The 16,295-nt window shown below is 40.9% G+C and overlaps 1 protein-coding gene across 1 annotated transcript in view; it reads right to left on the bottom strand.

The window, feature by feature from the left end:
- The window catches only part of lrrc2 (leucine rich repeat containing 2), a 60,229-nt gene extending 44,323 nt beyond the window's left edge, over positions 1-15,906 (bottom strand). Inside the window, exons 1-3 of the mRNA XM_060845323.1 lie at positions 15,761-15,906; positions 8,099-8,336; positions 5,604-5,760 (exon numbers count right to left, since the gene is read on the bottom strand). Coding sequence (XP_060701306.1) covers positions 5,604-5,760; positions 8,099-8,336; positions 15,761-15,885 — 520 coding nt within the window. The 5' untranslated portion in view covers positions 15,886-15,906. The remainder of the gene's footprint in view (positions 1-5,603; positions 5,761-8,098; positions 8,337-15,760) is intronic.
- Between the last annotated feature and the right edge of the window lie 389 nt (positions 15,907-16,295).

Raw genomic sequence — 16,295 nt, 5'->3', positions numbered from 1 at the left:
TGGTTACCTTCAGGAATTTTCAGACATGATCTCTAAAATCCTGCTGTTTGCTCAGTAACATGCCATTTAATGTATAGTCTCTGACCTTGTTTGCTCTCCCCAAAACTGTTCTCTCTCAGTTCCCTTCATTTGCTACTTTTCTAGTTATCCAGCCATTCTAATAATATTTGTATATCGTCTACGGTTTTCTTCCTCATTACAACTGCAAAAGGTTCTCGTAAGAGATAAGCTTGTTATAGACATAGGAGCTCCTGCTGGGAAGGGATAAACTTATTCTCAATAAAGCAATCAACAAGCATTGAAACTCCGAGCTTATCTATCAATTATCAGCTGTAACATAGTAATGAGAGAACAAATGAAGTTTTGAATTACACCAAAAGGCATCCCAGGTATAATGAGAACAGCATATTGGATAAAGCAAAGAAATATTTGCAAAAAAGTCAGCAGAAAGATCAAGATTCAAGGCAGGGTATAAATATTGTGGAGGCCAACACAAAAAAAAGATAAAGGAAGCCTATTCAGTGTGGGGACAGCTGTATTTTAACTGCAAAAAGCTGAACTGCTTTGACACAATTATTAAGCTAGAAAGAAGCAAAGCCTTTAAACCTCTGGAGAAATGTCATCCAGTGATTCTCACAATTCACTCTACATCATACAACAGGTTGGCATTGGTTAAAGCTGATAAGTGGCTTACTTTTAGAATGATGTTAAAAATCACACAACACAACACAACACGTTATTGGTCAACAGGTTTATTTGGAAGCACTAGCTTTCGGAGCGCTGCTCCTTCATCACAACCATTTGATGAAGGAGCAGCACCCCAAACACTAGTCGTTCCAAGTAAACCTGTTGCTGTGCGATTTTTAATTTTGTACACCCCAGTCCAACACCGGCATCTCCAAATCAGGTTAGAATGATGACTGCACAAAGAGACAGCAAAGTGAACATGAAATGTCAAAAAGATGCTTTGGGAAACATTATGCATTTCACAGATCTGTGTGAAGTGGCTCAAGATAAAGACCCAATAATGAAACCCTGGAAAATAAAGTCAAAGCTAAATCGTACAACAATGCTCATTCCATGAGGAGAAATGAAGCTGAGAACTGAATGAATTGGGAATAATGAAGATCAGGAGATCTTGAAGGTTAAACAAAATTCACTTACGTCAGAGGAAGTAAGCCTAATGGTTGCACTAGTGACCAAAGATGTGAACAGATCCTAAAAGATTGCAAGGGTGTTTTTGTAGGGAGAAAATAAAATGTAGAGCTAGAAAAAGCACATTAGGTCAAACAGTATCAGAAGAGCAGGAGAATTGATGGTTCTGGTCAGGACCCTTCATCAGCACTGAGCTGGGGAAAGGGGCTGAGAAATAAGTAGAGGGAGAGGTTGAGGCTGGGGTAAAGGTAGGTGGAATGCAAATAAGTGGATGCAGGTAGAAGGTGATTGTGACTGATCAGGGGAAAGGGTGGAGCAGATAGGTGGGAAGGAGATGGACAGGTGAGGTTGGGTCAAGGGGGCGGGATGGAGAAGGAGGGATGAACGTGGGATGAGTTGGGGAGATTTAGAAGCTGGTGGCGTTTATGTTGAGATCATATGTTTGTAAGCTCCTGAAGCAGAAAATGAGGTTTTGATTAGATTCCCTACAGTGTTGAAACAGGCCCTTCGGCCCAACAAGTCCACACTGACCCTCTGAAGAGTAACTCACCCAGATCCATTCCCCTACACTTACCCCTTCACCTAACACTATGGGCAATTTAGCATGGCCAATTCACCTGACCTGCACATCTTTGGACTGAGGGAGGAAACTAGAGCACCTGGAGGAAACCCATGCAGACACGAGGAGAATGTGCAAACTCCACACAGACAGTTGCCAGAGGCTGAAATCAAACCTGTGACCCTGGTGCTGTGAGGCATCAGTGCTAACCACTGAACCACCGTGCTGCCCATTGGAGGTGTTTTTCCTCCAATTTGCATGTGGCCTTATTTTGACATGGGAGGATGCCGAGGATGGACTTGTCATCGGGGGAGTGGGCGGGGGTGTTGAAATGGCTGGCAACTGGAAGGTGGGGTTGATTGGAGCGTACGGACCATAGATGTTCCCCGAGTTTGCACTCAGTCTCTCCTGGAGGAGAGGAGACTACATTGGGAGTGACAGATGCAATAAATCAGGTTAGAGAACATGCAGGTGAAGGGAGTATCATTTTAAAATAGATGGCAGTGTTTAATCAAATCAATATCTGCCAAAGAGAGTTCGAGCACTCTCAAGTACAGCCTGAATGTCAAGATAGAGGAACTAACACCAAGATGGAGTCCCCAGAACCAAAGAGATCCTAAAAATTGAAAGAAAAGAAAGCCAATAAATCATTCTTTGAAGAGCTGGCAACTAGATGTAAGCAAATAGAAGTAGGAAAGACAGTTATCACAGATCAGCAGGAAATAAAGTGTGATAAGAAGAAAAGAAAGGATCAAGAAGAAAAAGATACTAACAAGAATCCTGAATTCAAGCATATTGGTCACTTACTGACAGCAAAAAATACTTTGTGTGTGTCCTGACTAGGTGAAGGTTGTAGCAGAGGTGCAGTGACTGACGGATTTGTTGAACTTGTGAACTGTCTTGCAATGTTCTTATCTAATTCATCATCTGAGTTTGAACCTCTTTGCCAGCTCATTGCTTAGGATGTGCAGTCCTCTTGGGATCAGAACAACAAACAACTTAGATTAAAATTGAACCCTAGCGATGACAACATCAGTGATGAGGTAAACCATTTGTCAATGCTGAAGTCACCTCGCAGTGTGTTGCCAATGAGGCAAGATTTGGACCAACCCTTATTCATCATGGACAACTAATTGCATTTGTAAGCTGACCAATGCTATGCTCAGATTGAAAAAGAGTACCAGCTCTTATTTTTACTTGTGAGTAGTTCATTCAAAACCTGTTTGACAAAGACAAAGTAAGTAGACCACAAAACAATTCAAAACCTCTTCCTCAAGCTGTTTCTACCTGGTCCGTAGCATCCACAAAGAATATTATTTCATCATAGAGCCATTATCTGGTCATGAAATACAGCAAAAGAAACAAAAATACATTTCTGGCATGCAGATGACAGCAGCATTCCCGTTGAAGGAAGTTGAGGATGCAAAGGATGTGAACGAAACTTCTAGAGTTGAATAAGGAGCAACAAGTAGACCAGGCCGGAAGTCAACAACCCATCAGAGACAGTGAAGTTGAAAAACAAGTATCTTTCTCAAATAAAGCAAACTATGCAACTCTTCAAATGATAGGAAGTGTGATAAAAGGATGGTGTGAAACCATTGAGGATACATCTATTGACATAACTGATTATTAGGTATACAGAAATGAAGTGATATCTGAAGATCATTGAATCGCTACAGTGTGAAAATAGGCCATTCAGCCCACTAAGTCCAATTCGATACTCCAAAGAGCCTCCCACCAAAAGCCATGCCCCTATTTCTGTGACCTTGCATTTCCAGTGCTTAGTCCACCAAGCCTGAAAATCCTGGACTCTATGAGCAATTTAGCATGGCAATTCCACCTAGCCGAAAGAATTTAGAGGAAACTCACGCAGTCAAGGGGAGAATGTACAAATTCCACATAGACTGTCACCTGAGGCTGGAATCAAACCTGGGCCCTGGTGCGGTGAGACAGCACTGAGCTACCTGCTGCCCAAGATAATATTTTTGACACAGCACTTTGCCATTATTGCTAAGGACAGAGACAAGAGATGCTGAAGCATGTCCATGAAAGACTTCAATGAATTCATCTAGTTTGAGGAAGGTAAGAGAAGTGCTTGATTGACCAAACATAAGCAATGTGACTAAGGACTCCATCAGCCTTGGAGTCATTGAGTCATAGAGATGTACAGCACAGAAACTGACTCTTTGGTCCAACTCATCCATATCAACCTGATATCCTCAAGTAATCTAGTTCTATTTGCCAGATTTTGGCATATCCCTCTGAACATTTCCTAATCATATACCTATCAGATGCCTTTTAAGTGCCTCTCCCACCTCCTCTGGCAGCTCATTCCATACATGCATTGCCCTCTGCATGAAAATGCTACCACTTAGGTCCCTTTTAAATCTTTCCCATTTCACCTTAAATCTATGAACTCTAGGTTTGGACTCCCCTACCCTGGGAAAAAGACTTTGGCTACTCACTCTCTCTATGCCCCTCATGATTTTACAAACCTCCGTAAGGTCATCCCTCAGCCGTTGATGCTCCAGGGAAAATCACTACAGCTTATCCAGTTTCCCCAGTTGCCCAAACTCTCCAACTTTGGTGATATCTTGTAAGCTTTTCTGAATCTTTCAAGTTTCACAACATCTTTCCTATAACTGGCAGACCAGAATTAAGTGCAGTTTTGCAAAAGTGGCCTAACCAATGCCCTATACAAAAACATGACCTCCCAACTCCAATACTCAATTCACTAACCAATAAAGGTAAGCATACCAAACACCTTCTTCACTACCCTATCTACCTGTGACTCCACTGTCAAGGAGCTATGAAACCTCCAGGAGCCTGCCAAGGGCTCTTTGTTCACCAACACTCCCCAGGACCCCAGTGCAGTCCTTGAAACAAATACTGAGCTATGCAAATTAAAGAGCCATTTATGATACATCACATCTCAGACAGACTATAGAAGATTAAGGAACTATCTTGTCACTAACTGCTATTCTGACCACAAGGCATTAGACCTGATATCAGCAACTGCCAGTGAAATTGTAAAATTCCCTGAAAACAAATCTCACTCAGTTCAGACATTGTAATGAATGACAATAACTTTCAGTGCACAAGTAAAGAATTCAGCCATTTTACAGAGGATTGCAACATTCAACAACTAAAAATTCTTACTTTATCTACATACTATCCCAATCAAATCAAAAAGCTGAGTAGGCAGTGAATCAGAATAAAGAAATCAAGCAAATCCAGTACAGACTTACACAAAGTAATCCAGAAGTGGAGAAATACTGCTACTGAAGTCAGTGAAAATAGTCTAATATTTAGATATTTAGAATATTTCTAATATTCTAATAGACTAATCTAATCCTGCACACACACACTAGTCATAGATCCATATCTAAGCATTTCCCCTGTCCAAATATTTTTACAATAGTGGTAAAAATACTGAAGAGCCAGATGTGGTAACAGGCATGAGACATAAAAATCAATGTAAACAACTGGAAGATAAATTTTATCTAGATAAAACTGTCAGCACTGGAAAGTTAGTCAAGAGTGCAAGCTTTCAACATTCTCAACAATAGTTAGCCGACATGGCAAATAGAAGTCAGTGTTCAGCAGTTGCCTCCTCAATCACACTTGGTGAACATGAATGACCAAATATATTGCTGCAAGCACAGATATATACTTGCAACCAAAGAAGCTGTTCCTTCATTTAAGGCAGTTGATTAGGATCATGATTTCACCATTTGCACACAGCATACAGAATGATCATCAGTCGCAGAACTCCAATGGAAACAGATCAGCAAACCAGCTCCCCACAGATCTGGAGGGGGTGAGGTTGATGTCAGGTTGGATCCAGTGGGAAAAGGGTTAGTCTCAATTTAATAGAAATCATAAATACCTATTTCAACTGGAAGTTCCTTGATACAGTTCCTGGACAAATCCATCACAATCAGGTTCTGAAACATGACAATAAAAGATGGGATGTGTTCTATGCTTGTTTTCTTAATATGCCACTCTTTTAGATAAGTCTTGTCCTTTAACGTTTCAGGAAATTCCTGCAGCAAAAATAATACACAGTAACATCACAAAGCAAATAATTTTCAAGTTGGCAACAAATTGGACACTTACAAATCATTTTAAACAATGAATTCACTTCCTTGAAGTGTTTGCTGCCACGTGTGACAAATAAATCAATTTGTTCATATATTTTCCAAGGAAAGAGCTACATTTTCCTAGGTTGTCGATTGTGACATAAACATAGTCTGTGCTGATTGAAAAGTAACAGCAAATCTTTCCTTATTCCATATTTACAAGGCTCAGTGAAAACTCAAAATACTCACAAAAATCCTTTAAAAAAATAAATTTTCATTAGTTCATATTGTACCTACTTATTGTTTCTTTATTGGTAATATTTACATTTAGGAGAAAGTGAGGAGTGCAGATGCTGGAGATCAGAGCTGAAAATGTGTTGCTGGAAAAGCGCAGCAGGTCAGGCAGCATCCAAGGAGCAGGAGAAAAGGTTCCTGAAGAAGGGCTCATGCCCGAAATGTCGATTCTCCTGCTCATTGGATGCTGCCTGACCTGCTGCGCTTTTCCAGCAACACATTTTCAGCAATATTTTACATTTGTCAATTACTCACTGGTACAATTCAGTTCTCATTGTATACATATTATTGTCAGTCAGCATTACTGAATTAATACTGAAAGGTCCTTATTTTAGTTTTGAATCAATATGTTGTTCTTTTACTTTAGCTGCTTGCCATATGTGACTCTTACACTGGATTTTAACTTGGCAAGGATTACACAGACAAGAGGATTAAAATGCCAGGGTATAGGTATGGCTGGGGTCACACGGTGTTCACAATGTTAACCATGCCTGCCACCTTGAGCTTATGGGAAAGATGATTTGCAGAACCCAACAAGACAAACCTTTCTTGCACACATAGAGCAGCATATTCACTTTTCCAGCTGTGAAATGGATTTGAGATCTAAACTGCCTCATCAGTGGAGCACAGAAATCATTTTTAGTCTTAAACAGGGTTTAATCTTTGCTTGACTTTGGCAATCCACCTTCCCACCACCAAGCCATATGATAGAGAATTTCGAAAAGATTTTTTAAAATCCTCTAAATGTGGAAGTATCCTTTGTTTTCAATGCTGACACTTACTGTTAAGTAACTACCTCATTATAAATATTACTAGCACCTGATATTCTATTCAAATCCTCCCCAGCTAGCTCTACCTCTGACAAGTTCACTCTCATCAGATCAGTATGTGTTGAAAATGCACTCTAATGTTTTAGGTGACCTATGCAAGAGCACTGATGTTGTGCTTGAATTGGTCTCAAGATCACATCATTGTTCATTTCAGGCAAATATCTAAACATCTCAGTTTTCCAGCACTTTGCCTAAAGTGAGGTTCAACCCACAATGCCACAACCTCTACCACAGATAGGACAATGGAGAGATCCTGGATTCATCCCAGCCAGAATGAAGCTCATGCTGTTGGCACTAACCTGCCATCCAATTCAGCCAACTGACCTAAACAGCCCCACAAGCAGTCTGAGTTGCTATGGCAACATACACTATGTTATACCCTGCAGATATAGATGAAGTAAAATATTTGAACAATGATGGTAATGGCTCCAAATTTTTTCCATCACATGGTAATCAACTATTATTGGTATTTGTTAGAAAGATTTACAAGTTGATACTTGTTATGAATGTGTCTCTAGCCACCGAATCCCAGAGTGAACCTAGAGCTTCTGGCTCAGAGGCAGAGACATTATCCACTGTACCTCACTGAAGGCCTCTTACATCATTCAAGCATCATGCTTTTTCTGTGCTTGAATGAGCTTTGTACCTGAAAAAGTGAAGCAAGTCATTTGAACAAAGCACGTGCTTTATTTAGACTCCAGGCATTATCATCCAATGCAGCCGTAACAAGAATGGGGTAAACCATGTACGAAAAAAGACTTTTCTCCAAACTAATAACACCTGTGGCACTGTTTTGATACTGCCTTGTTGATTGTCTGCACATGGGTACATTTCATTGTTACACAAGAAGCATTTTATGATGCTAGGGCACCTTCAACACTGTATTTAACTTGTGAGTTTACTTCAATAGACACAAAGAGGATTAGGGTTAGATTTCAGATTTCTGCTTATATCACTGGAATTCCCTCCCTAACAGCAATGTGGGTTCACCTAATGCACTTCAACTGCAGAGGTTCAAGAAGGCAGCTCACCACCACCTTTTTGAGGGCAACGGTAGACTGGCAATAAATGTTGTCTCGATCAGTGAAGCCCATGTCCCACAAGTAAATAAGGAGACTCCAGTCCTGAAAATATAATTAGTGTGTTTTCAAAAAGGAGTAATATATTTTTACACAAACCTTCCACTCTATTCCCCGCAGTTCGAAAATAAATTTTCTTTCCTCAATTGTGACATCCTTTCTCGATTCTGGTAAAATTAGGTTTCTATATCCAGTGAGCTGTGAGTTCTTTTCTGTGCCATTTAATTGATTCTTCTGAACATGCACTTCATCACTTAATTGATCTTTTTTGTTCTGAATATACTTGTTAATGGCTCTTCTTCTACGTTCAAGTCTCAGTGTCCACTCTTCAGTAATCCTTAAATAAAAGATGATGAAATGACGTGAAGATTTTTAACATTTACTACAAACAGGTACTAATCCAAAATCACGATCACTGAATTTGGATCTGTAGTGCTAGTAAATTGTATACTTTAGGTGCTATTTTCATACGAAAATGGGGCTCTAGCTATATGCACACTTTTGGTGCATGCTGCGTTGGTGCCATTTTGGTGAGGACATTGACTCAGGCATAAGAAGTTTACACTGGAAATATGCTAAATTTACACTATGTTTCTGACCCCATCACTCCTATGAACAGCTTCTCTTAAACACGGCAGATGAATTCAGCATCCAATACATTCAGCAGCAGGAAGAACTTTATTTTAAAAAATCAACCACATTCTGTTTATTTGCTGACTAATTTCTGCAGCTAAGTCTGAGTTTGTGGAATTGCTGTGCATTTTCTAATATTAATTAAAGTTGGTGAAATTTACAAAGTGTGCATGGGGCAAGGTGGATTATTCCTTTTGGTCTGCAACATGGCAGGGAGATTGTATAGAGACAACCAGAGGAAAACAGGATTCATGTCGAGGGATAATATTTGCGGTGGTGTTATGGAGGGAGGTGGTTTAGGCAGGTGTCCTTAGTCAGAGACCTGATCCACCTAGCAGTTTTAGAGATCATTTCTTTTATCTTGAGCAAAGAAAGGGACAATATATCTGAAAACTCTATTGGATGAGGGAGGTTCTCACAGAAATTTCATATCTTTTCTGATGTAGTTTTAAAGCAAGTCAATGCATTGGTGGTGAAGGTGACTACATCTATGAATTTCCTCATGTTGTGATCTTTCTATACTGGAGAAGGCAACATCTCCAACATCTTCCAACCATTCACTACTGCATGAAAGGATATGACTAATGTTGCTATGGTAGGGGATGATAGTACATGATATTGTCTATGATCAGAGAGAGAAATGTATGATTTTGTCAGGACTGCCAGCTTCCCTGTGTTGAGTTTTGCCATCATAGGTTGCTTGGCATTATAGTGAAATGCACAACTGAAAGGGCTCCACTTCCTCAATGTGCAGATTGCACAATTATACTTGACATATTACGTAGGTGAATGTCTGTTATCCTTGCAGCAGTGTTAAAAATAAATACTGTATATGAAGCAGATTATTGACTGGCATTATTTGAACTGTGTCAAACCAGAGGTGTTTGGATGACAAGGGTTATTAACTGACAATGATTCATTATACTGCATCTCAATCTTGCATAGGCAACATGCATTTAAGGAGACCCCTGGTCCTGCATGAAACAGTATAGTGCAGACAATTGAGAAGCTCAGACAACGCTTCTGCTGTTGGGTCCTCTCTGATAAAGGTACTACAGTATTTGCCAGGTTATGTGTCATGATTTTTCATTGGTTTCTGCAACCTTCACAACTTATTATCGTGAGGGCACAGACACTGCATCAGAGTTTATTGCAAGAAACTGAGGCAAAGCAGGAGGAAAGTAGGAAGCAACGAACACCTCTTTTTTGACTAGGCTGTTTGTAGTTATCTGATTGCAGTTGCAATAAATTATATCCTGATTCTCTGTTCTAAGACAGTCCAACACCTCACTCTACTCTGTCACTATCACAATGCCCTCCTGACTACCACATTGAAACAAATGCTACCACAAAACAAATTTTCCAAACCAACTTTATCCACCAATTACTCAACATCCAGTTCAAAAGTCAATAACTAAAATGTGCATTTCTTTAGTGCCCAATTTCTGGAACTTTGTCGAGTGCTCCCACATAGACACTTCCCTGAGGCTGCAGCATGGCTGGTGGAAAGCTGCTGACTTTCAGTGGAGGGAACAGCAGATAACCTGTGAGGATGCTATTGAGCATGTCTGATTCTATAAGGTCCAACTTTGAACTGCAACATTTCAGCATGGCAGCAGCAACCTGGGTTGGCTGGTTGAGAAACAAAAGCAAAGAAAATGAGGTGGCAGGGTAGAAGGACAAATCCTATTATCCCAAGACAGGAAGCAGTTTCATGTTTCATAGTGACATCATGACTTTCCCAGGTAGTGTCTCAATAACCTTAGCAATCCTAGAAAGTTGGAGGACAGATTGTTGTAAGACCCTACAAGAGCCTTTAAGTACTTGTATCAGCATCTGTGAAAGCAGCAGCTTAAACTCGTAGTAACCATTTGTCCTTGCACAGCAACAAGCTATGATCATATGACCTTTCACTGCAACAATCAGACCATACGAGACATCTGCTTGTACTGCCATGCAAACAAAAGCATCCACCTTCAAATCTGCTTCATGTCTGCAAATGTTGTCATAGGCTTGGCCACCACTTCCAGTTTGCAAATGATGGATTCTAATTTCTGAATGAAGCTGAATGCTAATTTGGAGTTGGCTTGTTCCATGCTCCTTCATATGACATCAAGAGATTTCAGTAGACCAGCCAATGCATTCACATTTCAGTCTGCACTCCCATCAGACTTCTCCTATGCTCCCCATTATAAAGATCTTCACCCAACTCTTTGCACAAGCCATTTGCATCTCTGCACAATTTTTTTCACCTAATCTGGCTGCAGTCCATTCATGCCCAGGAGCTCACCAGTGGGAATGTTCCCAACACTCATACAAGAGTTTGGAGGTTTTGGCATTGGGTTAGGGATGGGATGAGTGGTGTAAGTAGCAATAGATAATAGACTGATATCTCAATGTCTTTCTTGGGGCTTAGTTGCCACAACAGTGGGTGCAACACATAGCCAATTAGGACAAACTCATGTAGAACAATTAAGAAGCCAATAAAGAATTATTTTATAGGTATAATGGCTCATGCCCAATACTGCTAGGTTTCCTATTGTATTGGCAATATAGCAGAGGAAATAAGATGGGTTTGCAACGGAATGACTGGAGGGCTTAATCCACTATCCAGGAATTCAAAGTACAGCCATAATATAAAGTTAGCACAAATGTAAGCAAGAACCTTAGTATCATTTCATTGAAGAGGTTGGCTGTATTGACTTTTAAGACTATGTCCTTTCACGGGATCTTGGATTCCAAGTACATGAGGAGAAAGTGAGGACTGCAGATGCTGGAGATCAGAGCTGAAAATGTGTTGCTGGAAAAGCGCAGCAGGTCAGGCTGCATCCAAGGAGCAGGAGAATCGACATTTCGGGCATGAGCCCGAAGAAGGGCTCATTCCAAGTACACGAGGAATGTCTGGCTTCCTCTCATCATTCTCAATGGTATAAACAATATACCATAAACAATGTGCCTTCATACCCTCATTCCATCATGTCTTCAAGTGACATGTCCCTGGATCTCTCAGATACTGTTCTGTTCCTGACATCCATCTTGCTTCTCCTTTTGTTTCTGAAAGATTGTTGTCCACAACAGAGCCCTGCCACATTACATGCCTTCAGCGTCCCTTACAACAATCTACCCTCTCTGGGCTTCTGACCCTCTTTCTGCCAACTGCATCTAATTGGACATCAATACTGGAGGCTTGCACTTTATTGCAGGCTCCTGTAAAATTCAGGGGTAGGCCCACTAGTAGCAGTCAAATTGTTGACTTTTGAAATGGCCTCCATTCTCCATGATAAAACCAGACCACTAAGACGCCTTGGAATCCTAGTAGCACACAAACCCACCAACACTCTCAACCAAAACCTAACAAACTTAAAAGACACAGTACAACCCATGGACAAAACCAATGTCATTTACAAAATTCCATGCAAGGACTGCCAAAAACACTATGTAGGACAAACAGGAAGAAAGTTACCCACCAGGATATGCAAACACCAGCTAGCCACAAAAAGACACGACCCTCTCTCCTTTGTAGCCCTACACACGGATGAAAAAAAACCACCATTTCGACTGGGACAACACATCTATCCTGGAACAGGCTAAGCAAAGACATGCCAGAGAATTCCTAGGGACCTGGCACTCCAACCACAGCGCCATAAACAAACACATAGATCTGGATGCCATCTATCAACCCCTCAGAAAACGAACAGGAAATGACATCACCACAAACTTCAGGAACCCCATCCAGGAGAAAGATATAAATAGAAAGCAGGAGACAACAGCTTCGCTTCACTTGGAGGTTGCCACTGATGATGTTACCTAGCCAGGTAATGAAACGTCTGGATATCAAACCTACAGCTCAGCGAGCAAACCTACACCCTAAACTCCCTAGGACTTTACGATTAAGTGTATAAGTCCTGTTGTGCTTCTGTTCGCCGAGCTGTGAATTTGTGTTGCAGACATTTCGTCCCCTGTCTAGGTGACATCCTCAGTGCTTGGGAGCCTCCTGTGAAGCGCTTCTGTGATCTTTCCTCCACCATTTGTAGTAGTTTGAATCTGCCGCTTCCGGTTGTCAGTTCCAGCTGTCTGTTGCAGTGGTCGGTATATTGGGTCCAGGTCGATGTGCTTAATGATTGAATCTGTGGATGAGTGCCATGCCTTGAGGAATTCCCTGGCTGTTCTCTGTTTGGTTTGTCCTATAATAGTAGTGTTGTCCTAGTCGAATTCATGTTGCTTGTCATCTGCATATGTGGCTACTAAGGATAGCTCGTCATGTCGTTTCGTGGCTAATTGGTTTTCATGGATGCGGATCGTTAGCTGTCTTCCTGTTTATCCTATATAGTGTTTTGTGCAGTCTTTGCATGGGATTTTGTCCACTACATTGGTTTTGCTCATGCTGGGTATTGGGTCCTTCGTTCTGGTGAGTTGTTGTCTGAGAGTGGCTGTTGGTTTGTGTGCTATTATGAATCCTAGTGGTCGCAGTAGTCTGGCTGTCAGTTCGGAAATGCTCTTGATGTATGGTAGTGTGGCTAGTCCTTTGGGTTGTGGCATGTCCTCGTTCATTGTCTTTCCCTTAGGCATCTGTTGATGAAATTGCGCGGGTATCCGTTTTTGCCGAATACATTGTATAGGTGTTCTTCTTCCTCTTTTTGCAGTTCTGGTATACTGCAGTTTGTTGTGGCCCTTTTGAATAGTGTCTTGATGCAACTTCTTTTGTGTGTGTTGGGGTGGTTGCTTTCAGGACTTGGTCTGTGTGTGTGGCTTTTCTGTATTCCTTTGTGGTGAATTCTCCATTAGGTGTTCTCTGTAACATCACGTCTAGGAATGGGAGTTGGTTGTCCTTTTCTTCCTCACTAGTGAATCGGATTCCTGTGAGTGTGGCGTTAATGATCCGGTGTGTGTTCTCTATTTCTGTGTTTTTAATGATTACAAAGGTGTCATCCACATATCTGACCCAGAGTTTGGGTTGAATTTGCGGTAAGACTGTTTATTCTAATCTTTGCATTACCGCTTCTGCTATGAGTCCAGAGATGGGTGAGCCCATGGGTGTGCCGTTGATTTGTTCATATATTTAGTTGTTGAGTGTGAAGTGTGTTGTGAGGCACAGGTCCAGTAGAAGCACTTCACAGGAGGCTCCCAAGCACTGAGGATGTCACCTAGATAGGGGACGAAACGTCTGCAACACAAATTCCCAGCTTGGCAAACAGAACCACAACAACAAGCACCCGAGCTACAAATCTTTTCACAAACTTTGTATAAGTCCTGCTAAGATTTACTTTCCCAAAATGGAGCACCTCACATTTATCTGAATTAAACTCCACCTGCCACTTATCAGCCCATTGGCTCATCTGGTCCAGATCCAGTTGTAATCTGAGGTAATCCGCTTCGCTGTGCATGACACCTCCAATTTTGGTGTCATCTGCAAACTTACTAACTGTACCTGTTATGCTCACATCCAAATAATTTATGTAAGTGACAAAAAGTAGAGGTGAAAATGTGGTGCTGGTTAAAGCACAGCAGGTTAGGCAGCATCCAAGGAACAGTGGCACTCCACTGGTCATGGGCCTCCAATCAGAAAAACAACACTCCACCACCACCCTCTGTCTTCTACCTTTGAGCCAGTTCTGTATCCAAATGGCTAGTTCTCCCTGTATTCCATGAGAACTAACCTTGCTAATCAGTCTCCCATGGGGAACCTTGTCGAACGCCCTACTGAAGTCCATATAGATCACATCTACTGCCCTGCCCTCATCAATCCTCTTTGTTACTTCTTCAAAAAACTCAATCAAGTTTGTGAGACATGATTTCCCATGCACAAAGCCATGTTGACTATCCCTAATCAGTCCTTTCCTTTCCAAATACATGTACATCCTGTCCCTCAGGATTCCCTCCAACAACTTGCCCACCACCGAGGTCAGGCTCACTGGCTTGTCCTTACTGCTCTTCTTAAACAGTGGCAGTACATTTGCCAACCTCCAGTGTTCCAGCACCTCACCTGTGACTATCGATGATAAAAATATCTCAGCAAGAGGCCCAGCAATCACTTCTCTAGCTTCCCACAGTTCTAGGTACACCTTATCAGGTCCTGGGGATTTATCTACCTTTACCCATTTCAAGACATCCAGCACTTCCTCCTCTGTAATCTGGACATTTTGCAAGATGTCACCATCTATTTCCCTACAGTCTATATCCTCCATATCCTTTTTCCACAGTAAATACTGATGTAAAATACTCGTTTAGTATCATCCCCATTTTCTGCTGCTCCACACAAAGGCCACCTTGCTGATCTTTGAGGGGCCCTATTCTCTCCCTTAGTTACCCTTTTGTCCTTAACGTATTTGTAAAAACTCTTTGGATTCTCCTTAATTCTATTTGCCAAAGCTATCTCATGTCCCCTTTTTGCCCTCCCGATTTCCCTCTTAAGTATACTCCTACTGTCTTTATACTCTTCTAAGGATTCACTCGATCTATCCTGTCTATACTTGACATATACTTCCTTCTTTTTCTTAATCAAACTCTCAATTTCATTTGTCATCCAGCATTCCCTTTCCCTGCTAGCCTTTCCTTTCACCCTGACAGGAATATACTCTTTCTGGATTCTGATTATCTCATTTCTGAAGGTTTCCCATTTTCCAGCTGCCCCTTTACCTGTGAACATCTGCCTCCAATCAGCTTTCGAAAGTTTTTGCCTCTCACCGTCAAAATTGGCCTTTCTCCACTCTGCTGCTGTGATATCATATTCACACTTTTCTCAAGTCAGGTGTTCATCCTGAGCCAAGATCATCATCTCCTCCAGACAAAAGGCATATCCTTCAGTAGCTGCAGGCTAGCCTTGTACAAATTTGGTTCCTTTGCTGAGATGTGTATCCATTCAGCAGAGTTTAGGTTTTCACTTTAGCAACAGCAGCACAAAGTCTGCCTGCATCACATTGAATGGACTGAGCTTTATTCCACAATAGAATCTTTGCACCAGTTTGGAGCCTTATCCAATTAGTTCCATCATATCTTAATATATATTAATACATAGAAATTATAAACCATTATGAATCAGTGTTATTTTTCACCACCTTATGAACTATTTAAAAACTTTAAACATTAAGCTTTTCAAGCCATTATCAGCAAGACATTATGCAAACTTACTTTGTTAATGCACTGTTTTCCTGTCTTTCTCTTTCTCTTCGCTGCCGTTCTTTCTGTTTTTTTATTCTTCCTTCCCAAATGCTTCTTATAGATGATAAATCAAAAACAACAACAACAGGAGCCATTTTGGAATCTTTCACTGCTGTTTTCTTTAGCTGTTGATTAATAGTTTACTGTTAGAAAAAGAATAAACCACAAACAACTTGAAATTGTAATTTAGAACTTGAGCTCATCTCAAAACTAATTTTCGGCTGTCAGTTATGTTAGATCCAGAGATTTTACAATAATAACTGTGGTGGTACTAATCGCTTTTGAATCTATACTCATTGAAAAAAGACAGGAACTCCTGAAGTCTACAAAGGTGCAATTGGATATGGGGTTTCAGAAGTTGTTGTCAGTGATTCTAAACTTCTTCAGAAGACATGGTATTGAAAACGATGCATTTGCAAATGCAAGTCAAATAGATATTACTGAACTCTTAATAATTTCCCTTTTTATATTCTTTTTTAACAAAATTCAGGAACACTGTTAATAA

The sequence above is a fragment of the Hemiscyllium ocellatum genome, chromosome 2 (assembly GCF_020745735.1).
Source record: "Hemiscyllium ocellatum isolate sHemOce1 chromosome 2, sHemOce1.pat.X.cur, whole genome shotgun sequence".
Lineage (NCBI taxonomy): Eukaryota > Metazoa > Chordata > Chondrichthyes > Orectolobiformes > Hemiscylliidae > Hemiscyllium > Hemiscyllium ocellatum.
Note: the sequence above shows the minus strand (reverse complement) of the source record. Positions and strands in the feature narration are given on the sequence as shown.